The 23,679-nt window shown below is 44.8% G+C and overlaps 4 protein-coding genes across 4 annotated transcripts in view; 1 reads left to right on the forward strand and 3 right to left on the reverse strand.

Annotated features, from left to right (window-relative positions):
• The first annotated feature begins 4,764 nt into the window (after positions 1-4,764).
• Positions 4,765-13,075, forward strand: LOC101760192 (tetraketide alpha-pyrone reductase 1). The gene is made up of 6 exons (XM_022827474.1): positions 4,765-4,995; positions 5,137-5,306; positions 6,583-6,765; positions 11,724-11,892; positions 12,319-12,511; positions 12,643-13,075. The coding sequence occupies exons 1-6, from the start codon at positions 4,872-4,874 to the stop codon at positions 12,773-12,775; spliced, it is 972 nt and encodes a 323-aa protein (XP_022683209.1). The 5' UTR covers positions 4,765-4,871; the 3' UTR covers positions 12,776-13,075.
• A 2,270-nt stretch (positions 13,076-15,345) lies between these two features.
• LOC111257536 lies at positions 15,346-16,180 on the reverse strand. The gene has a single exon (XM_022827295.1). The coding sequence runs from the start codon at positions 16,022-16,024 to the stop codon at positions 15,635-15,637; it is 390 nt and encodes a 129-aa protein (XP_022683030.1). The 5' UTR covers positions 16,025-16,180; the 3' UTR covers positions 15,346-15,634.
• Positions 16,181-17,206: 1,026 nt separating this feature from the next.
• LOC105914541 (zinc finger BED domain-containing protein RICESLEEPER 2) lies at positions 17,207-22,263 on the reverse strand. Its single transcript, XM_012846752.2, has 3 exons — positions 22,129-22,263; positions 19,663-19,932; positions 17,207-19,085 (listed from the first exon to the last, which is right to left on the reverse strand). Exon 3 carries the CDS (start codon positions 18,789-18,791, stop codon positions 17,361-17,363), a length of 1,431 nt encoding a protein of 476 aa, XP_012702206.1. The 5' UTR covers positions 18,792-19,085; positions 19,663-19,932; positions 22,129-22,263; the 3' UTR covers positions 17,207-17,360.
• The window catches only part of LOC111257637 (zinc finger BED domain-containing protein RICESLEEPER 1-like), a 6,409-nt gene continuing 4,682 nt past the window's right edge, over positions 21,953-23,679 (reverse strand). The window contains exons 3-4 of the mRNA XM_022827601.1: positions 22,129-22,266; positions 21,953-22,015 (exon numbers count right to left, since the gene is read on the reverse strand). Coding sequence (XP_022683336.1) covers positions 21,953-22,015; positions 22,129-22,266 — 201 coding nt within the window. The remainder of the gene's footprint in view (positions 22,016-22,128; positions 22,267-23,679) is intronic.

Here is a 23,679-nt window from a genome sequence, read left to right on the forward strand (position 1 = left end):
GAGAACGGGGTGGGTGGCGTGCAGATTGCGACGGACCACGACAGAGGCGGCGCGTTCGTAACGGGGTGGGGGGTGTGCCGATTGCGCCGGCGACGGCGAAAGCGGACCGAATGGACCACCTGGCCTTTTTTTTTTTCTCCCTTGTGCTTCGTATAAGCTATCGATCCATTGTCCAAGATTGTTCAGCGCATATTTTCGAGGATGTGGATCCATCAATCACTTAAATATTGGCCCAAACTACGAAGATGTTGGCCAGATGTATGCGCCAGCTATTGGAATGGACCACCGAGAGTCAAATCTGCAAACTTTTTTCATGCCTGGATTTTTGTATGCGCCAACCATTGTATGCGTGGATTTAGGAGGGTTTGATACTAATTAGGAGTATTAAATATAGTTTAATTATAAAACTAATTGTATAAATGGAGTCTAATTCGCAAGATGAATCTATTAAGCCTAATTAGTCCATGATTTGACAATGTGATGCTACAGTAACCATTTGCTAATGATGGATTAATTAGGCCTAATAGATTCACCTCGCGAATTAGTACAGGAGTAACCATTTGCTAATGATGGATTAATTAGGCTTAATAGATTCACCTCGCGAATTAGTACAGGAGTTCTACAGTTAGTTTTATAATTAGCTCATGTTTAGTCCTTCTAATTAGCATCCGAACATCCGATGTGATCCTCCTAAAGTTTAGCACCTCGTATCAAACACCCCCTTAGTTGGTGGATCCAGACACATCTAGCTAAAATTTAGCTAGCCAAGGTAAACTTAATAAATTTTAACCAGCTAAAGTTTAGATGGGTGGATCCAAACCTGATCTTGTTGGAAAATTAGGCAATTGTATGATTAAATTCTGAACTATATTTCTGATAAAAAGAATTAAACCTAGCATGCAGGACTCTAACATACTAGGCAATAGCAGGAACGACATCATGTTCTCATAAAACATGCTAAAATAATAGATCAAATCACATCGTACGTACTCAGCGAGCGCAGCCGTGATGGGAAGCGGTGCTGACGGAACGACGACGGTGTTGCGGATGGAGCGCAGCAGACGACGCTGAAGACGACGAGCTGCCGCAGCGCCGGACTTGGTCGAAAGACGAGCCGTGGTGAAGACCTTGAGCAGTCGCGCTGAGCGCTTCTTAAAAACTTTATTCGCCCTCTCCCGGTGTAGGATCACAAGAGCGAGAGGTTTCGGAGACCTACTCTCCCGTTCGCCGGTGCACGCCGACACTCAGGATGGAGTAGATTACGGTGGCGGCGCAACAACGAGAAGAGGCAAAAACCTAACTCGTACAGACCACCTTGGGGATACCCTAACTTGGGGTCTTCCCGTATAGTAGTCTATATTGCGTCTATTCCATGAGGGAGGTGGTCCATATATATAGGGAGGAAAAGCCCCAACACCCTCGTTTATTAGCAATATGGGACTAATAGATGGTGTACCCCCTCTTACGCTAATATGCCTTTGAGATTTATTCAGAATTATCGCCCATATATCTAATAGATCTACGGGGGTGTTTGGGAGACCAGGGCTAAACTTTAGCCCCTATCACATCGGATATTTGATACTAATTAGGAGTATTAAATATAAGTTAATTATAAAACTAATTGTACAATCCCTAGGCTAAATCACGAGACGAATCTATTAAACCTAATTAGTTCATGATTTGACAATGTGGTGCTACAGTAACTATTCACTAATAATGGATTAATTAGGCTTAATAGATTCGTCTCGCGATTTAGCCTAGCGGTTCTGCTATTAGTTTTGTAATTAGCTCATATTTAGTCCTCCTAATTAGGGCGAGTTTGGCAGGGCTCCTCGCGAGGGGCTCCTCGTGCGGAGCCGGAGCCGGAGCCGTGGAGCCACTTTTTTGAGCTCCTTCATGCAGGCCTAAAACGGCTCCGGCTCCTCCCAAATGTGCCAAAAAATGGCTCCGCGGTCAATGCCGTTTGGTGCGGCTCCGGCTCCTTCGTGCTTCGGTAAGCGCACGGAGCCGGAGTCGGAGCCCTGCCAAACTGGCCCTTAGTATCCAAAGATCCAATGTGATAGGGCTAAAGTTTAACCCCTCCTTCCCAAACAAAGCCTAAATTGATTGCCGCGGTCAGTGTGTACCTTGCTGAACTCCGCCTGCGCGAGCACCAAGTGATGGCAGATTTTACCCTATCAGTAGATCGGTCGTAGACTCATGGAGTCGTAGTGACTGCGGCAGTGGCGAAACTGGAGCTAGCCACAATTCAGCATAACTTGCATGAGCAAATGAGGTACACGGTAACGTGCTGCTGCAGGACAGCAGGAGGAAGAACAGTGAACATGGAAGAACATCCAGCTGCTTGTTACTGCTGACGCCGGACCGGGGTCGCCGGCCAGCAGGCCTGGGCTTCGGCTGGCTTTGCCGAACGGACCGGAGCCCGAGCCCGTCACGTTGCGCCCAGCCGTCCACCCCGGGGCCGGTTTCGGACGTGGCTAGGGACTCGCCACAAGATAGGAAAAACTCGAAGGCAGTGGTCCCGTGCCACGGAACGTACCGCCAGCCCCTTGCTCCGATTCCCTGCCTCCCAGAGCCTGCATCTGCCGTGAATGGATCGAAGCAGCTAAAGAGGAAATGGATTTTTCATTTTCTTGGGTTCCTCGTGTCCCCATCCACTGAAGTTCTCTGAATATTTGGATCCTGCCTCTGAATCTCTGATGCTCTAAAAGTTTTCTTGGACGCCTCCAAAAAAGAATTCGATTATGGTAAATTTGAAATCCGTTCCTGACTTCCTGTTGCACAAAAAGGATCACAGGAACCAACGGTCCTTGCAATTGCAGTTCTAGAAGTTCATCGCTAATAAGAGTCTCTGATATTGTAAACATATTAAAGAGCTCATTTCCAACACATACTTATCCTGAAAAGTAAGACCCTTTCTCAGAAAACAATTTTGTTGTGTCTCTGGCATGCGGCTCTGCATGTGTGATTGCTGATTTTACCTTCTGCATAGCTGGAATTATCTAGAGTTGAATTGGTGAAAAATGAAACTGTCCCCAGTTTTTTCCCTTAAACATGTTAGCACTGTCCTAAGTTTTAGATTAAGGAAAAGATCCGCCTCAACCAAGCACTGTCCTAATTGGCTGCGCAATAGTGCTATAAGCCTACCATTACGTAACTAGGGCATTATTCACGCTGTTTAGCAGGTATTGATGAATTATGCACTTTGGAACTTTGCAAAACTACTGTTTTGCCAGAACACTGAATGCATGTTCACCATGTTCTTCCTTCCCTTCTGTTCTAGTCACTCAACCTTTTCTTTTGATGTGAAAGAAAGTTAGTCCCTCACATTTGGGGTGCAAATTATCCGTCTCCATTTCAATGAAATGGCTTGCAGCTTTGTGGAAGTGATCACATATAACACAGAGAAGCTTCGGAAGCTAGGGTGGACCTACAGGCCTATGGAGGAAACCATCCGGGAGAGCGTCGAATGCTACCGAGGTTTGGGCATCCTGAACTGAGCATCCATCCAGGCTGGGACACCTTTGCCAGCTTTGGCTACTAGCAAACTGTTTGTGTTGACAGGCAAACATGCAAACTGTTTGTGTCGACTGCACGGTGCGAGGTAGTGCACATGTTGAGATTCAGAACGCCATCGTTTCAGAGTCGTCTCTAGGCTTTTAGGCTGCAGAGCATGCAGTATTCTATGAGGATTACTTGTTGTGTGTTGTAAATTTGTGAGTACAGAGTTGAACTGCCAATTCAGAGTTTTCAAGAACAAATCCAATTGGCAGGTCAGTTTCCAGGCCAAATGTGCACTTCCTGATTGCTGACATGGGCTTTATGGCCAGACACAACATATTTGATGATACTTATGTGCCCACAAACTTGCTATCTGAAAATATTTCAGGTTAGCCTTCAGGCTTTTTTTGGGTGCTGAGTAGGATTCATTTTTTGGAGATGGCTGAAAAGAACTTTTTCATGAAATTTGAGCTGTAAAAAAAGAGCTTTTTTACGGTACACAATACTATCTTATACTACTGTTCGAAAAGGACTTACAGGATCCGACGGTTGAGATTAATTGTATACTACTGAAACCTTAAGCTGTAGTATAGATAGTATGCATGAGTAGTATGGATAGTATAGTGGTATGATTGAAAATATGTAAAATGACATTGTTGGGAGATTGACGGGCGCCACGGCCTGCGGGTGGTGGCGGCGGCCGAGCGCTGTCAGATGGACGGGCTCTGTGTGCGGGCGGTGGCAGCAGCCGAGTGGGAAAATGCCGTGTAGAAAAAAAATCCCCGAATAATATATGTTGTGCTAATTACAATTTTACTCATACTAAAAATAAGTTATACTTTATACTACCACCAGGTAGTATCGTGCACCGTAAAAAAGCTCGTAAAAATAATGTCGGTGGCTCTCTGATGCTGCTGAAGGGATTGGAGCAGTCAAGCAGGACTCAGTAGCTTGTACAGCAACACATTTTCAAATCTTTCTTTACTTTCATCATAGGGCCAAGGTTAAGCATGGTGAGCGAGAGGTAACAGGGCATCCGTATTGAATGGAATATTTTCAAGGAATAATGTATTTGGAAGGTACCCCAGTACATACGGCAGTACATTACTGCCCATGCCTAACTATTTTAGCACCATGTGCTAAGCATGATTTTGGCACGTACGTGACGTCTGCTTTAATTTGATGGCTGTACATGCGCCTAAGCAGTTCGTTCAAAAAGAACAATTACCAGAAACGAAGAGTGCTGAAGGCTATTCTAAACCCAAATACACAACGGCTGCATCGCTCTTCAGTCTGGACGCAAGACGGCAGGAGTCAGCCGGGCATTGAGACGGCCGGAGAGCAACGGACTGAGCAGAGGGAGAAAAAGCATGGCGGCGCCGGCGAGGAGCACGGTGTGCGTGACCGGCGCGGGAGGGTTCGTGGCGTCGTGGCTCGTCAAGCTCCTCCTCTCCACCGGCCACTACGCCGTCCGCGGCACCGTGCGCGATCCCAGTACGTAACGTAACCACACCCTCGCCGCCGGCCTTGCTCCCTGCCGGGAAGCTTCTGATGGCAAAACAGGGCCCTGGATTCTGCAAGCAGTTGACAAGGCACTGGATACACTAATTCCAGCATGAAACATTCGGTGTGTAGGTGGTGGCGAGAATGCTCATCTCATGGCGCTGGAAGGTGCCGGGGAGAGGCTTCGGTTGGTCAAGGCTGACGTACTGGAGTACGGCAGCGTGGCGTCGGCAATCGCCGGCTGTGATGGTGTCTTCCATGTAGCCAGCCCTGTGCCGTCCGGCCCATGTCCCAACCCTGAGGTGAAACAACTTAGGGCTTGTTTGGCACCGCTTTAGCCGGCTTCGGTTTCAGCACTGTAGTGCATCTAGCACGTGCCAAAGTCGGAGTCGGAGCTGGGGAAGTTATTTTTTTTGCTTCACCGGCTTCCTCTCTTCCCCATTCATTTTGTGCCTCGGTTTGCGTTTTGACTTTATACTACAGTGCAACACAGTAGTACTATGTTTTCTTTTTTTTTCTTATTAGTTTCTGTACATTGTTTCTCTTTTTTCCTGATAAGTGTACAACATCGTAAGGACTTTTTTTAGGCAGGGGGTGTAGAGCTAGCTTCGTAGAAACCTTTTCGGATTCAAATTTTTTGGAAAAATATGATTTGAAAATAAACTCCTACAAAACAATTTAAGCTGATTTTTTTTCGACATCATCAATTGGCACGCTAAGAGTATGTAATTTCTGCACGATTGTTTTGTTTTGATAAACTAGGTGAAAGCTTTAGAATCGCTTGAAATGGTCATTTAATCGTGTTTGATTTGTTTGGTTCATTTACTAGCCGCACATAAGTTTTCTGTGTATATGTTGTTCTTTTGATGATATTTCCATGTGTCTGCTCCTCCTTCCAATGCAAAATATATGAAATAGGATATCAGTGTTACTAATCAAACCAGGCTTTCTAGCTCTTTGTGGGTGATACCAGTCTTATTCTCCCTCTATTTATTTTTTACAAAACATATTTTATTTCTTTAGGACAAATCTTTTGCCAACAATTACTCTGCTAATATGTAATTTATGTGATATAAACTTATAACATAAGTAAGTATTTTAATACAAATCTAATAACATCAACTTGTGATACAAAATTATGTATTAATAGAGTAAATGTTGGTAAAAGTCTTTGTTCTAGCGAAACTAAAATACGTCTTATAAAGGTAGATAGAGGAGCACCAGTTTTTGTCTTCTTCAAGTACACTAAGTACATACTTAGTACTTCCTCTATCTACCAATATAACGCATATTTTGAGTTTTTGACTAGGGAAAAGTCAAATTTAACCAACAATTTATCAAATTATTTACATTTTAGTGTATAAAAACTAAAACAACAGATTTGCACTCAAAGTAGTTTTAAGATGGTGTTGATTTTGTAGCAAGTGACCATATATTATACCAGAAATTAGGAGCCACAATCAAAATACATCTTATATATTGATGGACCGGGGTAGTACTTGTCAATTTGTTAGAAATAACTAGTAGTTATGGTGTTCTATTACCTCCTGAGACTACCTTTTACAATCCGCGTTGCAGGCAGATGTCTTAGCTGCTACTGTAACTGGCACACTGAATGTGTTGAAAGCTTGCTACGAGGCAAAAGTTAAGCGAGTTGTGGTGGTATTTTCATTTGTTGCCGTGGGTTTCAATCCCTGGCCCAAGGGCATCGCCTTCAACGAAGATAGCTGGTCAGATGAGGAGTACTGCAGAAAGCATCAGGTATATCATAGTAGGTCATGCAAGCAACGTAGCGCAGGAGTTGTTATGAACGGCGTATGGAATATGAAGTAAAGAATCAAACCACAAAAGGAGACACACGATTTACGTGGAAAACCCCTTCAATGTGAAGGGGAAAAACCACGGGCACCAGCCGGCAACAATCTCACTATCTCAAGGGTTTAGGGTTACACGCCTATGGCGGCTTACAAGAGAATCTGATAATCTCTTTCTCTTCTGTCGTCCTATCTCTAAAACCCTAGCAAGGGTGTATGTATATATAGAACCGAAACCCTAGACAGGGGTATTGAGCTGTACGGACTCTTGGTCCCGTGCAAGGATGGAACTCCTCCTCGTCCGACCTTGAGTCCTTCGTCCTGGAGTCGGATGCGCCTGGGACTCCGCCTCGCCCGACCTCAAGCCTGGGGTCGGATGCGCCTGACCCCTTGAGGGTCGATCTCCGACTCGCCCGACCCCGAGTCCTGGGGTCGGGAGACGCTCCGACTCGCCCGACCCCAAAGTCCAGGGGTCGGGAGACGCTCCGCCTCGCTCGGCCCCGAGTCCCGGGGTCGGGAGATTCTCCGCCTCGCCCGACCCTGAGTGTTAAGGGTCGGGAAGGTCGGCCTTTATCCTGGAGTGAATTTGGAACAACTCCAACAAACTCCACCTTGAGACAAATTCATCTTGTATCATCAACCCTTCATCCTGAACAGAATAAAGACAGGAAAAAAACCACTGGTGCCAACAATAGTCTCTTGGACTATCCAATTAAACCAACTAAGCCTGAGCACAGCTCAAACTTAGTAATAGGAACAGGCTTTGTCATCATATCCGCAGGATTATCATGAGTACTGATCTTGCATACCTTCAGCTTACCTTCTTCAATCACATCACGCACAAAATGATACTTGATATCAATGTGCTTAGTTCTTTCATGGAACATTTGATCTTTAGTGAGGTAAATTGCACTTTGACTGTCACAGTGCAAACTTATGCAAGATTCAACTCCACAAAGCTCAGCGTACAAACCTTTCAGCCAAATCAATTCTTTGCACGCTTCACAAATCGCCATATATTCTGCTTCAGTAGTAGACAGAGCAACAACCGACTGTAAAGTAGCCTTCCAACTCACAGCACAACTGCCAACAGTAAACACATAGCCTGTGAGTGCTCTTCGCCTGTCCAGATCAGCAGCATAATCTGAGTCCACATAGCCAACAAGACCCTCATCAGTTCTTCCAAACTTTAAACAGGAATTTGCTGTGCCTTTGAGGTATCTGAAAATCCACTGAACTGCCCTCCAATGTTCTTTGCCGGGATTAGACATATATCTACTAACAAGACTCATAGCATATGACAAATCTGGGCGAGAGCAAACCATGGCATACATCAAGGACCCAACAGCACTAGAATAAGGAATCTTTGACATGTATTTGACCTCTGCATCTGTACTAGGACACTGAGCAGCAGACAACTTGAAGTGAGGTGCAATAGGAGTACTTACAGCCTTAGCATCTTGCATGTTGAAACGCTGAAGAACTTTCTTGATATAATTTTGTTGACTAAGAAATAACAAACCAGAATTTCGGTCTCTACTAATTTCCATACCAAGAATTTTCTTAGCACTACCAAGATCTTTCATATCAAAACCGCTACTCAATAGCTTCTTTAACTTATTTATTTCAGTCTTACTCTTGGCAGCAATCAGCATATCATCAACATATATCAGCAAGTATATAGGTGATCCATTAACATGCTTGATATAAACACAGCTATCATACTTAGATCTTTTAAAACTGTGTGATAACATAAATGAATCAAACCTCTTGTTCCACTGTCGAGGGGACTGTTTCAAACCATACAAGGATCTCTTCAACTTGCACACATATTTCTCCTTGCTAGGCACTATGAAACCTTCTGGTTGGTCCATGTATATGTCCTCCTCGAGTTCTCCATGCAAAAACGCAGTCTTCACATCTAACTGCTCAAGCTCAAGATCATGTGAAGCAACAACACTAAGGAAAGTGCGAATTGAACTGTGTTTTACCACTGGAGAGAACACATCATTGTAGTCAACACCCGGAATTTGGCTGTAGCCTTTAGCAACTAACCTTGCCTTATACTTTGGAGGCTCACTTGGAGATAAACCCTCCTTTCTTTTGAAGATCCATTTGCAGCGGATGGCCTTCTTATTCTTAGGCAAAGGTACAAGTTCCTATGTACTGTTCTTCTCAAGAGATTGCATATCCTCATGCATAGCCGAAATCCAATTTTCAGTATCGCCACAATGAATAGCTTCTTTATAGGTTGCTGGCTCATGAACATTCTCCACCTGTTCAGCACAACTCAAAGCATGGTAAGACAAATTACACTCTTCAATGAGACGGTTAGGAGGGGCAACTGTCCTTTTGGACTTGCGGTGAGCAATGGGTAGTTCCTCCTCTGGAGTTTGCTGGACATCATCATGAGCATCAGCCGACCCCGAGACTGAGGGGTCTGGCGCATCAGCAACATCCGACCCCGCCGTCAAGGGGTCTGGCGCAGCAACATCCGACCCCGGAGCCAAGGGGTCTGGCGCTTGAGCATCAGCCGACCCTGGAGCCAAGGGGTCTGGCGTATCCGACCCCGAGACCAAGGGGTCGGGGTTATCAGCATCATCACGAGCGTTCTCCACCTGCATGCGCATGCGCTGCAGTTCTTTGTCTGGAACTTGATCTGATGACAAGCTGTCAGTAAACATCATAGATTCATTGAAAATAACACTTCTGCTCATAAAGGTCTTTCCTGTTTCCGAGTTCCACAATTTATAGCCTTTGACACCCGAGCCATAACCAAGGAAAAGACATTTAACAGCTCTAGGCTCTAATTTTCCATTATCAACATGAGCATATGCAGTGCATCCAAAAACTTTCAGCTGTGAGTAATCAGCATGCGTACCAGACCATACCTCAATGGGAGTTCTTTTATTTAGTGGAATAGAAGGCGACCTGTTGATCAAGTAACAGGCAGTATTAGCAGCTTCAGCCCAAAAACGCTTGCTCATCCTGGCATTAGACAGCATGCAACGAGCCTTGGATATGATGGATCTGTTCATGCGTTCAGCCACACCATTCTGTTGTGGAGTATGGGGTATGGTGTGATGCCTTACAATGCCTTCTGATCTGCAATAATCATTAAATTCACGCGAACAAAATTCTCCACCATTATCAGTACGAAGCAATTTCACCTTCCTTTCAGTTTGTCTTTCAATCATGACTTTCCAGTCCTTAAAAGCAGCAAAGGTATCATCTTTCTGTTTCAGAAAATAAGGCCAAACCCTTCTAGAGTAGTCATCAATAATTGTGAGCATGTAACGAGCACCACCAAGCGAGGACTTACGGGAAGGACCCCATAAATCAGCATGAATATAATCAAGAGTACCTTTAGTGGTGTGAACAGAAGTGTTGAAACGTACCCTTTTATGCTTCCCGAAAATACAGTGCTCACAAAACTTCATTTTACTCGAAGTGCAGCCATCCAGTAGGTTTCTCCTTATCAATTCTGCCATACCATGGTGACTCATATGTCCCAGACGCATATGCCAAAGGTTAGTTTTACTAGGTTCCTCATTAGTAACAGCAGCAACAGCGGAATCAGAACCAGGTAAAGTACACCCTCTAAGGACATATAACTTTGCAGAATTGAGATCACCTTTCAAGCAGACAAGATTACCTCTTGATACCTTCAGAACACCATCCGAACCAGAATATTTGTAACCTTTTGCATCAAGCGTGCTCAATGAAATAAGATTTCTGCACATCCCTGGTATGTACCTGTCGTTTTTCAGAGTGCGTGTCATGCCATCATGAGTCTTGACCTGAACTGATCCAATCCCCACAATATCACACGGGCTATTATCTCCCATCCGCACAACATCCCCTTTTTGCACAGGCTTATACGAGCTAAACCAATTTCTGTTAATGCAAATATGAATGTGTCGTAGTTCAGCAGCGGTAGATCAAACTTCATCGACGTCGACATGAAACCAAACAGCAACCAAGGCTCTGGTACCTCTTGTTATGAACGGCGTATGGAATATGAAGTAAAGAATCAAACCACAAAAGGAGACACACAATTTACGTGGAAAACCCCTTCAATGTGAAGGGGAAAAACCACGGGCACCAGCCGGCAACAATCTCACTATCTCAAGGGTTTAGGGTTACACGCCTATGGCGGCTTACAAGAGAATCTGATAATCTCTTTCTCTTCTGTCGTCCTATCTCTAAAACCCTAGCAAGGGTGTATGTATATATAGAACCGAAACCCTAGACAGGGGTATTGAGCTGTACGGACTCTTGGTCCCGTGCAAGGATGGAACTCCTCCTCGTCCGACCTTGAGTCCTTCGTCCTGGAGTCGGATGCGCCTGGGACTCCGCCTCGCCCGACCTCAAGCCTGGGGTCGGATGCGCCTGACCCCTTGAGGGTCGATCTCCGACTCGCCCGACCCCGAGTCCTGGGGTCGGGAGACGCTCCGACTCGCCCGACCCCAAAGTCCAGGGGTCGGGAGACGCTCCGCCTCGCTCGACCCCGAGTCCCGGGGTCGGGAGATTCTCCGCCTCGCCCGACCCTGAGTGTTAAGGGTCGGGAAGGTCGGCCTTTATCCTGGAGTGAATTTGGAACAACTCCAACAGGAGTAGCTGCTGAAATCTTTTTGTGCTAATGTTCAGATGGCACTGAGCATGTTTTGTCTCTTTATCAGGTGCTAATAGCATGTCCTCTTCATGCATTCTACGTTTATTTGTTTCACTTTGATTTTTCTTTTCTGAAATGTGAATGCATTATCAACACTTGGTTAATAGCTTTTGCATGATGTAATATCCTTCCATCAATGACTTGACTGCTTCTATCCTGGAAGAATAGGCAGATACGATTTTTGTCTGGATCATATAAAAATAATGTTGTCCTTGTTTTTGTTCTTGTAGGAATTTGGATGGTATTTCCTTTCTAAAACATTGGCAGAGCGTGAGGCCTTTGCTTATGTAGCAAAAACTGGACTGGATGTTGTAACTGTTTGCCCAACATTGGTCATCGGACCATTGATGCAATCTTCAATTAGCACAAGCGTTAAAATATTTCTCAATTATATCAAAGGTGGATATGGTTCAATTGTTTCTATTTAGTCATTTAGTAGCGAGCCGAGAAAAGAGAAAAATAGGATGACATAAAACTTATTATTTACAACAACTAGACGAAAGGACTCTAATCACTTGACTGATGCAGTCATGCCTCACTCAGCCAAAAAACAATTGGTTGTAAGTTGTAACAAATGGTTCCTGCATAAAGTATTTCGCTAAAGTTACAGCGATAGTTTGGGTTGAGATTTTTCCTTTTCCTTTTCGAAATGATCATATAGCTTTTATATTTTAACTAAAAAGTGCATATATTAAGCCATTAAGGTAGTACCTCTCTGTTGCTTGTTTTGAATAGAAAACAATGAAGCATATCAATCGATCATCCTAGTATTTGAGTTTGGTGCTCTGTCTATTGAAACAAACACTACCTTCTCTACTGCAACAGATGAGGAGGAGTCCGTCGAACATAAGTTTGAGCATTTTGTGGATGTTCGTGATGTTGCTGATGCTCTTCTGTTGGCTTATGAAAACCCAAAGGCGTCTGGAAGGTACCTTTGTAGTTCAGCACCAATAAGAGTCTCCGATATTGTAAACATATTAAAGAATTCATACCCAACGAACAACTATCAAAAAAGTATGTTCCTTTTCTCAGCAAGTGATTTGGTCTGATTTTATCTCTGCATAAAAAAAAGAAACACTATATGTTTTGCTAGATTATTCAAATGCTTGCTTACAATATCCTTGTCAGTTGCAATGCAATGGCTTGCAGCTTTGTGGAAACAGAAAACAGCACCAGGTGTAACACGGAGAAGCTTGAGAAGCTAGGGTGGAGCTCCAGGCCTATAGAGAAAACTCTCCATGACAACATCGAAAGCTGCCGAGCTCTTGGCATCCTGAATTAGCCTCCAACTTGGGGACCATTTGGCCATGGTGAGACTGAATAAGCTAGAGAAGTAATGAGTAGCTCAGGTAAGAGTAGTACCCTCCAGTTGAGGCCCACTCTGTCTGGGGTGCAGTTATGCATCACAGAAGATGACAGATAAACCGTTGTCATCTTCTGCGGCTGGTCTGCAGCCTGATTGGTAGGCCACGTGATGATTATTAGGCTGTGCCGTTGAAAGAATTGAGCGGGGTAAAAACTCACTAGAGTTGGTAATGTCATTCACGTGTAAGAGAGTCCGAAAACTAAAAAAGTCATAACTCTTGAACCGGACCTTCAAATCAAATTTCGATTGTACCATTAAATTTTTTATAGCAAGATGTTCAAAATAAGACCCCACTTGATTGTGTTTGGAGAATATTTTTAAAAAATATTTTTAAGATACGGATTATTTAGTTATGAATACTGCGAACAAATGCTTCAATACCACGAACAAATAACTATTTTTGCGAACAAAAAATTAAATATATTTTTTGAGTTCGTATATTTTGTTCTATGCGTATGATTTTTTTCCACGGGTTTGTATAATTTATTCCACGTTATATGTCTCATAGAATATGCTACCTTGATTAAAAAATATGAATAAAAACGTTCGTCCAAGTATAGTCAATTAGGATCTTGTTGTAAAGCTTTTATTGTCAAAAATCCAATAGTGCAATCGGAATTTAATTTTGATGATCGGTGTAAGATTTATAGCTTACACGATTGTGTTTCTTATAATAAAATCTTCACAACAAGATCCCACTTGACTATATTTTGATGCATTTTTTATTCATATTTTTTTAAATTAAGGTTGCATATTTTTTGCGAAATACACGTGGAACAAATTCTACGAAACTTATGGAACAAAACAATCATACGTATTGAACAAATTATACGAACTTGCAGAACAAAAACGAATACCCACATGCATGAAATTTTTGAAATTAAAAAAATCAAAAATCATAAACCAAACATCCAAATTTGATTTCGATTGCACCACTGTATTTCTTTTGACAAAATCTTGAAAACAAGATCACAGTTGACTATGTTTGGATAAAAAATTTTATAACCATTTTCTAATATAAAATATTAATTTTGATCATAGTGAATAAATACTTGAATAACTAGAATAAATAATTATCTAATACGAACAAATAAAATAACACGATGAGCAAATGATTATAAATAATGAATGAAATACTGAACATCAGAAAAATAACATGATGCAAATAAAAGATATGTACAAATAATAATATACTCAAACAAAAAATTGAAAATTTGATATTATAAGAAAAATAGTAGAATATGAGAGGAGTTGATACTCCAATCTCTTAAGACAAATCTCAGTTTGTCTTCTCCTAAGGATGGAGTAGTACTTATGTGCCTTATGATTGCAATTTCAAGCTATCCTAAAATAAGTAGACATTTGTATGAACTAGAATAAACATACAACTAGTGCGTATTTCAAACATACAACTAGTGCGTATTTCAAACAGCTCATCCTTTGGATTTATTCAAATCATCAGCCTAGCGAAAAAAAAGTCTAGGCTATCAAATAGACGAGTCTGCTTACATTCTCGGACCAGTGGCTTTTGGAGAAGCTCTGAGTAAGAAACTAAGCAATAACAACGACGACAGTAGAACAGAATTTCCAGAGCCGCCTATCCTAGGCTCAGAGAAAACCGACCATCACCATGGAGACGCCGGCGAACATGACGACGGCCAGTCCGAAAGCCACCACCGGGTGACGGCGCCAACGGCGACGGCGTGGACGGCTGAGGATGCGGCCACGATCCCCAGCATAGACGGTGCCCGTTCCCCAGCCCGTCGTCTTCACCGGACGCCTTCTTGGCTCAGCACCCGCGGACTTTTCAATGCGAATCTACACGATCAGGAACACAAGTTAAAAAGGATTCTCAAAAGACTTGGAGACAATTTAATTACCTGCAGCAGCATGTCGCTGATGCCGATGATCAGCGCGCCGGGGTGCGGGGCGCCGGGGTACTGCCCGTTGCTCAGCGCCTGCACGCATGATCCAACACAGATTTTAAGCTTTGTTCTGCTGGAGTGAGTTCGTTCGCAGGCCTCAAGTCACTGAAATGGATGTTGAGGAGATAATTGATCACCTGCAGCTGGTCGCCGATGTTGATGATGAGCGCGCCGGACTGCGGGTTGACGGCGACCCACTTGCCGTCTTGGGGTTGTCCACGGCGTCCACCTGACTCTCTCAGCTTGCCGGTGAAGCCAGCAATCAGACTTCACCGCCTTGGCACCTCTTGTGAGTCGTCTGGTGAACCAGTTGAAAGATGATGGATAGTAGGATATCCAAGAGAGTTCAACTGTGCTGACAACACTACTATCCGAAGTTCCGAACAGCATGGAATCAACAGTACTATCCGCAGGCGTATAAATGTGATGACAACAGTACTATCCAAGAGAGTCATGCCGGTGGAACGAGGAACCAAAATCAGTAAAGAGTCATGCCACCCGGTGGAAGCTGTTCAGTTCTCTCATGCTACATGACAAAAAGTGGTAGTACTGATAGCCAAACCATACTGAGTAACACAAAGTGGTAGTACTCTGATAGGATTGCATTACATGGCCAGAAGAGAGTATTGCTCACAGACAGTACTGTCTTACATCATCTCTCAGAAGAGAGAGTACTGCATTACATGGCCAGAGGAAAGGACACTTGGACTATAGTTGCGCAGCTTCATTATTTGAGCCCACACGGCATGAGAATGATTCTACATCAGCAAGCACACAGTAGCAGTAGTAGTAAGTGTACGAGAGACAGGGTGTGGTGATTGTGATTCTTCCATTGGAGGTCGTTACTGCATCAATGCATCTGGGAGAGGCCAAGAATCCCAACGCTGATCAGGGAGAGGCCGAGGAGGAGCAGAGCAAACATGCCGAAGCAGAGCACCTGGCCTGCTTCGCCGGAGATCGCCGTGACGGCGCAGGAAGCCATCACGAGCCCCACGACGCCGAGGTTGCGACCAAGGAACTCTGCGAGAGCACGCGCCTCGGCCAACACTGCCGGGACGACGGGCGTCAGGGCGGCGTCGGAGATCCGGATGCCGACTACGATGATGTTGGCGCCGGCGAGAACCCCCGCGAAGCAGAGTAGCAAGCCGAATCCGCCGGCGCCGGAGTTGAATCCGGCGCTGACGGAGAACAGCAAGATGGCGAGGCCGGCGAACATCGCCGTGGTGCCCGGAGTGGTCATCGTCGGCCGCGTGGCACCGCAGTCCCCTGCTTAATTGGAGAGGGCCGTCGAGCGAGCAGGCGAGGCACCGCTGCACCGGGGAGGGAAGCGTTGCCGAAGAGGCGAAGAATGCAGCGGGAGGAGGAGGAGAAGGATCTGGGCGGTGCGCAGCGGACGGGGGAGCCGGAGGAGGCGAGGAGCGAGATGGTTGGGGTCGGGGAGGCCCGGGAGGGCCATTTATACGCCTGCGCGGCCCCACCGTCCCCTCATATTAACGCATATCATATGTAGTTGTTGAAGGTACGAAGAGGTAGAGAAGGGTGCACTATAAGAGAAGAGGTAGAGAAGGGTGCACTATAAGAGAAGAGGTAGAGAATACCCACCTAGGGATCCACTCCCATCCGGCGGCGCGCGCTGCCGTCGTGTCGTCGCCTGCAGCTCACTGGCGTCAAGGACAGCGCGTGGGCCCAGCCTCACGGAGTACATCTGGATGTTGACGCGCGATGCTGCAGCGGCGGCCCGGCCCGACGGCTGGACAACATCGCATGTCAACCGCGCTGCGCACCGCATGTCAACATCGCATGTCAACATCGCATTTCAATTCATTAAAGTAACAAAAACTTATTTTCTACTCTCAAAACTTTTAGTCTAGCCATCGCATGTCAACATCGCATTTCAATTCATTAAAGTAACAAAAACTTATTTTCTACCCTCAAAACTTTTAGTCTAGCCAAGCTAAACTTGCCATACCATAATATGAAGATCCTCAATAAAGATGAAGAGATTACGTATTATTTAACATATATAGAAAAGAATGTGAATATATAAAAAAGAATATGTTATGAGTAAATTGCACCGGACTTGAAGGTGAGTCCTATGAAAAGTCCTTATCCTTATCACACTGTACCTACCTGATAACTAGCTGCAACTCTGATCTGCAACTCTGATGTATATTACTTATGTAGGCACATGTCATCTAAGTAAATGCAATCGCATGGGACAAGAAGTCTCAGTAGTTAATATTGTTCTTCTCTTTTAGATGCAGTTTAAATATTGTTAGTAGAGAATAACCTTCCTACGCAAGTTACTATAGATCTGGTTGATCCACTGTTGCTTATTATCAGTAACTATCAAATAAGAACAGATGCTGTGACAGTCCAATTGCTAGTAATTGTCTAGATAATACTGAATAATAATGCGGTGCAAGTGTTACATTTCAATTGTGCACTATAAAGAAAAGTTGATAATTAAAATACAAAATATAGGCTGCCCGCCAAAAACACAAACACATGATTTACAACCTTATATAAGCAACTAAGGAAACCAATAGAACAACCAAAATGAAGACTTTACCATTCTATTTAATCCAATCTCGCATACATACGAGAGCCTCAATTGTTTTGATATTCAATGTGCTCCATTGCTTATGAATCACCGGTCCCTCGCTGCTTAATGCTGCCTCACCATGCATAGCAGAAGCAGGAATTGCCAGGACGTCACGTGCCACAATTGAGAGGATTGGATAACTTGTAGGATTACTCATCCACCAGTTCAGAATATCAAAATCATCCTTCCTTGGAACAAGTCCATCTTCAAGGTAGTTCTTAAGTTCTATCAACGCTAGGGTCCTTGTCTGCTCATAAATGTATTTATCCCAATCTTCCAATGTATCCCTGTAAAATCCACCCACTTGAACAACAGAATTTGATATCTCAACACTTGGTTTATCTAATGCACTGCAATATTCAAGCAACAGCTCCCGGATTGTATCACGTACAGCAGACACACACTTTGCTGTGTCAGTGCCAAAAGCTTGTTTCAGACAGAACTCGATAAGAGTAAGTTTGAATCTGGGATCAAGAACAACAGGTACTGACAACCACAAGTATGAATTCTGCCAATACTCGTCGAATGCTTCCTGCATCTCCCAAACCAAGCCAGCAAGTTCAGTATGATTTGTAGATGATTCTTCTTCCAAGGTTGTCCTAATTATCCACAGTTCATTGAAGTACCTATTTGCTGTGGAACAGACAGGACCCGAAACTACTTCAATGGCATGATAAAAAGCCCTTAATATCTTGCAAGCAGACTCAACAGTTTTAGTGTCTTCTGCAGATAAGAAATCTTGAGAGGAAAATGTTTTCTTGAAATGCAACACAACTTCGAGCCCAAAGTAAATTTTGTGCCACCACTTTGCATCTTCTTGGGGGCATTTCAATCCCATATGCGTAACTACTTCTATAAGTAGCTCTTGAGTAAGCGCTGTGGACATATGTACCTGAATAAATCTCTCTAGTATATCAGCAACGAGATGAAGCAGTGGTTGCCCCTTTGAAACAATGTTGTTAAGCACATCATCCACGCAAGCAATATTGTATAACTCACCTCCAATAGGAAGGCATTTCCTTTGACCGAGGAAGTCCTTGAGCTTTGAGGTACGCTCATCGTTTCTAATTTCGCTGACACATGTCAAGCTGAAAAGCTTCTGATCAAGATTCCAGTCTCTTATAGCTTCCCATATGATGTTAAATGGCCCACTCTCAGAATCTAGTATAGTAACCTCACTAAATTGTATCATCCTATCCAAATTAGTGAGTGGCTGAAACAGACCAAACTTGATGATTCTCCTTTGAAGTTTCCAGTCTGAATCAATAAAATGCACTGTCAAACAGAGATACTTCACTGAGGCCTCAGCTCCATGAGGAGTCCACAAATAAGCTGATAAGGAAACCCGATGTGATGCCCTTGAGGAACTTGCTAGCATACTTTGCAATCTGAACCATACCATTTGTCAAGGCAGGTGAAAGCTCATCCTGAAGCCTAGACTTGGAACTTGGTTCACTGGACTGGGAAAAAACTCTTTTCTGAAGATTTACGCTAGTTCTACCATGGGCTGGACAAGTCTGACTATGTCAGTTTAGTTGTCTTCTACTTTTATCCACACTGAGTCGCTTGTGGCAATGGACGCATGCAGCTTCCTGGATCCTCCCCTCAACATATAATGGTATAAAATCTTTCCATACCATTGACCTGATTTTTTTGTTGTCACTATGAGCTACCAAGTTAATGCCACCATATGAATCTGTAAGAATGTAGTCCAGAAGATCTACATCATTCACCAGTAATATGCATAAACATTGAATAATTCATCCAGAAAATTATGCATATTATATGAAGGACATAAAATGTGCGAATAGCACACCCAAATTTACACCATACAAACCGACCAACAGCAAAAATTAGTATATCAATCATTGTAACTGAACCATGAGCTGTGTAGAATCTAATTTATGCCCCTCCACTTTGCAATAATTGTCCAAATTTACCATGTACGCCAACCAACTATATACCAAACACTTGATCTCTTTTGCAACATTAATGTAGGGTTAATATGTTGAAACATTGTACTTTCTATATTTTTATTCCACCATATGACAGTCATTGTGCAAATAACTAAGTGCTGGGCATAATACAAACAAATTATACAAGGTTCATAATTTCCATACTAATTGCAAATGAAGAGGAAAATACTAGAAATCCCCACCAAAGGAAACAAAATCTAAAGAAATCATCAAGCAGGATCATAACTCTACAACTGTGGCTATTTAAGTTCAAATTTATCCTATTGCGTAAGAGTTACTCAGTAACTAAAAGCATACCATATCAAAACTCTGCATCCTGTTGCTGCTGGCTTGTAGCCAATCTCTCCTTCCCTGGGCAGATTTCCTGGTGTTGATACAAAGAGTCACTTTGACAGCTCAAGTGAACATGGCAGTATCGGCATTCCACTCTATCAACCACTCCGTTTTCGCACACAGGCTTGTAATCATCCCACAGCTTAGCTATCTTATTTCTGAATCTGGATTGACCAATAGAAGCAGCCCCTGCTTGCGTATCATCACTGATATGCTCATCCAACAGGTCCATAACTGCAGATAACAATACGACATTATCAGCTTTCTTGACAGGGCGTAGTTAAGATGCAACCTTGATTCCAACCAGAAAAGGAAATGCTTCACACAATGCAGGAGCGGCAATATCTCTACAGACGGCTGGAGTGCTGGACATATCAGAAAAACAATTCGCACAGACAAACAAACAGTAGGTGCAGATGTGCATGCATTGATCATTAAGAGAAAGACCCAAAAAAAAACTTTTAGTTCTCCCAAAATTGCTGGGTCCGAGAATTGATCCCACGACCTCTTGCTTGCTATCGAAAGGTAACACCTGTTCTCCACAACACTAACACGCGCCCTGCCGCTCCAATTTCTTGCAACTTCTAAGCCCGCAGAGCCGCAAGCAACTAAAACGGTAGCCAATACCTAGCATTCCCCGCACCACTACTCCCCAAGCGAAGACTGCAACTTTCTGGCCCAAAACGAACAAGAACACCAGCTACTGCAGTGCCCGCCCATTCGCAGACACAAACAACACCAGGCAAGCAATTCGTTCCCCCCAAAAATTCAGGAAATAAAAAGCAACAGTAGCGAGAGGAGGATCGCATCACTTACTGGTTACTGCTCGCCGGGAACTCAGAAAAGGAACATCATCGAAGAAATGGAATGCGCAATGGCACTCGGGAAGTCGGAATGCTTCCGAGGAAGTGCGCTGGGGAATTGGAGGAGGGAGGAGACGGGGAGCAGAGTGGAGGGCTGATCGGGGTGGGTTCGGTGGTGCAGCACCTCGAATAGTTCCCAAAAAAATTCTTCCCCAAAACGAGGTATTGGGAGCTATGCTAAAAAAAATTTCCCCAAAAAACATATCAGCCCACAGATGAACGCTAAAAACTAGCTCCTCAATATTTCAAAACACATCATGTCATCGTATTGGGACCATTAGTTGAGCTGCCCACCTGCCCACCTCCCCCTCGTGATCTCCAGCGGCGCGGCCAGGAGCTCACGTCGCCGAAGGATTTTTCACGCCGGCAGGAACCCACATCACCAGGAGGTCACGATCAGGTTTGTGCCATGGAGCTCATCCTCTACTGAAATACATACACCTCGCTCGCTGTTGCTGCTTCCGCTTCGCGCTCGTGCTGCTTCCGCTGCCTGCTGAATTATTTCTCTCTCCCTCCTCTTCTTGCGTTTGTGTACTGTTGGTGTGTTTGTGTACTACTGTTGGTGTGCAGCCGAAGCCGTCCGGGCGAGCCAATAGTTGCGTCACGATCAGGAATACATTAAACCTTGAAAACATCCAAAATGTACCCTAAAGAGAACCATAGACTTGCAGTAGGCAGGTATTGCTCTGCTCCATATTTTGGTTCCGGTAGCCTGCTACTGACTTGCATGCAGAACCAATCACTCTTCTATATCTCTGTCTCTAACCTCACAGAAAGTGAAGGAGATGAAGCTTGGAGGGCCAACTGTGTCCACTAAAAAGTTGAGCCTTAAAATGGACTAGGAACTAATTCTTGTAGTTTTATGCTCAAATGATGAAAATTCTTATTCACAGAATCAGTTAAATGTGTAATATTTTGAACCAAAGATGAAGACTTAAACATTAACTGTAAGTTATGACTTATGAGCCAATTCAGGAAAAAGAGATGGTATAGCATTCATAATCAGCACATCATGAACAATAAGGTTGGAGGGAACATGCCACTGCGTTAAGTGAAGAATAATGCACATGGATAGCAGGACGTACGTGTCATTGTTCCAAATAATAGTTCTAGGTACATTGAGAACCTAAATCTACACATGCACTACAATCTAGCAGAAACCAAGGGTAAGTATATTTGATTATTGCCCATTCTCCCATTTGTTAAGACTTAAGAACATAAAGGTGAGGGTCACTTTTTCAGTAGAAAATTCAAGAAGAACTTGTATTGCAGTGAACAACAGTTTTCTGATTGGCATAAAAAAGAAATAGTACTAATATTAATCTCAGATCAAGTATATGAAAACTTTCCTTGTTATCAATTAGCATGACAGATAAAATTCCAGTACGAGCCTAAAGGCAGGATGATACATTGATACTAGAAGCCCCGAAGATGTACAGCTCGAGGTTCGAATTCTGATGAAATTGAGCTAGTATGACTAACAAAATTCCGGTGAAATTGAGCTATGATGACTACATGATCCGAATATGGCTACATCAAGAGCTCAACTTGGTCCCTCTTTACCTACCTGCACACGGGACGCCACCGCCACTTCCGCCGCGGCGGCCGGCCAGCGGCAGCGGAAGAGGTGCTCCCAGACGCAGTCGGCGTCGCAGGTGGTGCGCCAGAAGCGCAAGCAGCCGCCGAGCGCGCGCACGTCGGCCTCCTGCGCGCGGTTCGAGCCAGCGGAGTCAACGGGAGAACCACGGAAAGCCACACGTCGGTTCCTACGCGCCGGGAGAGGAGGGGGTTGGAGATGGCCGCCGCCGCCTCCTGGAACCGGCGTCGGGAGGAGAGGAATGGGCCGGAAAGGGGCGCGCCGGAGTGGGGAGGGCCGCCGCCGGGAGAGGAGGGGGCTGGAGATGGCCGCCGCCGCCTGGAACCGGCGCCGGGCCCGGGAGGAGAGGAATGGGCCGGAGGGGGCGCGCCGGAGTGGGGAGGACCGCCGCCCCTCGCCCCGCGGCGCTGTCGCCCCTCGCCCCACCGCTGCCGCTGCGCGCGCGGGAAGAGGCCGCGCGGGAAGGCTGGTCTGCTCGCGAGCGCGGGAAAGGGCAGCTCAGCGCGCGGGAATCGCGATCGGGGGGGGGGGAGCGCTGGTGGAGAAAGGCGAACACGAAAATATATGCGGTGACCGGCTTAAAGAATTAGGAATGTTCAGGAACCGTTGAATTTGTTTTTTTATTTTTTTCTAAAGAAAATATTAGAATAAGATTAGCAGTCTTCTGGAGTGAGTTGTTGACCTCGATGGACCGGCTGGTGGGGTCAGGTCGCGAGGAGCCCGACCCAGTTCATGATCTGGGCTGAAACGGGCTGTTTATGTGCTACTGGTCACTTACTGGGCCTTCGGCGCATTAGAAATTGGGCTGTGTTTCCCGACGAACTGGGTCCGAATAGGCTGTGCGGCCCGTCGTCCCTTTGGGGCAACGGCACAACCATCTTTTTTTTTAAAGCTCTTTTTGCGAAATATTCTCACAAATATGCTACTGGGGGAACCAATTCCAAAAATGGACCCTTAGCTTGGCGCCATCCACGCTGACGCCAAGCTTACACATCTCGACGCCAGGCATCCTGGCGCCAAGGTCCATGCGCAGCTGCTGATGTGGAATCTGACGTGGCGGGGGCTTGGCGCCATCCACACTGGCGCCAAGCCTCGGCGCCGTGGATCTTGGCGCCAAGCTTGGCGCCATCATGAATGGCGCTTGGCGCCGTGGATCTTGGCGCCAAGCTTGGCGCCATCATGAATGGCGCCGAGCAATTTTCCCTCCTGGCGTTTCGAACGAGAAACAAGTATAATTATTCCGAGGAGTGTGCAACAAACTACACTCTAGTTCAACTGGTTAGGATGTGGGCTTCTTATCCTAAACACATGAGTTCTCAAACCCTTGTGTTGAATCTTTTTTCCTACATTTTTTTTAATCAACATGCATGATGGATTTATAGTTCGTTACCCATGTCTGAGATCAACCACTCCAAAAAAAATGACCGGGTCAGTTCTTCACCTCTTACTATTTTTGAGACAGGTAAGCCTAATCCTAGGTACGCGGTTTTGAACTGTTGATCAGCCTGGACCATGCATGCG

This window comes from Setaria italica, chromosome VI, assembly GCF_000263155.2.
Source record: "Setaria italica strain Yugu1 chromosome VI, Setaria_italica_v2.0, whole genome shotgun sequence".
Classification (NCBI taxonomy): Eukaryota; Viridiplantae; Streptophyta; class Magnoliopsida; order Poales; family Poaceae; genus Setaria; species Setaria italica.

Coding starts and splice junctions, on each gene's coding strand:
- LOC101760192 (XM_022827474.1), top strand. CDS start 4,872: ATGGCGGCGCCGGCGAGGAGCACGGTGTGCGTGACCGGCGCGGGAGGG. Junction 11,893..12,318: donor ATTTCTCAATTATATCAAAG/GTGGATATGGTT, acceptor CTACTGCAACAG/ATGAGGAGGAGTCCGTCGAA. Junction 12,512..12,642: donor AACAACTATCAAAAAAGTAT/GTTCCTTTTCTC, acceptor AATGGCTTGCAG/CTTTGTGGAAACAGAAAACA.
- LOC111257536 (XM_022827295.1), bottom strand. CDS start 16,024: ATGACCACTCCGGGCACCACGGCGATGTTCGCCGGCCTCGCCATCTTG.
- LOC105914541 (XM_012846752.2), bottom strand. CDS start 18,791: ATGGTATGGTTCAGATTGCAAAGTATGCTAGCAAGTTCCTCAAGGGCA.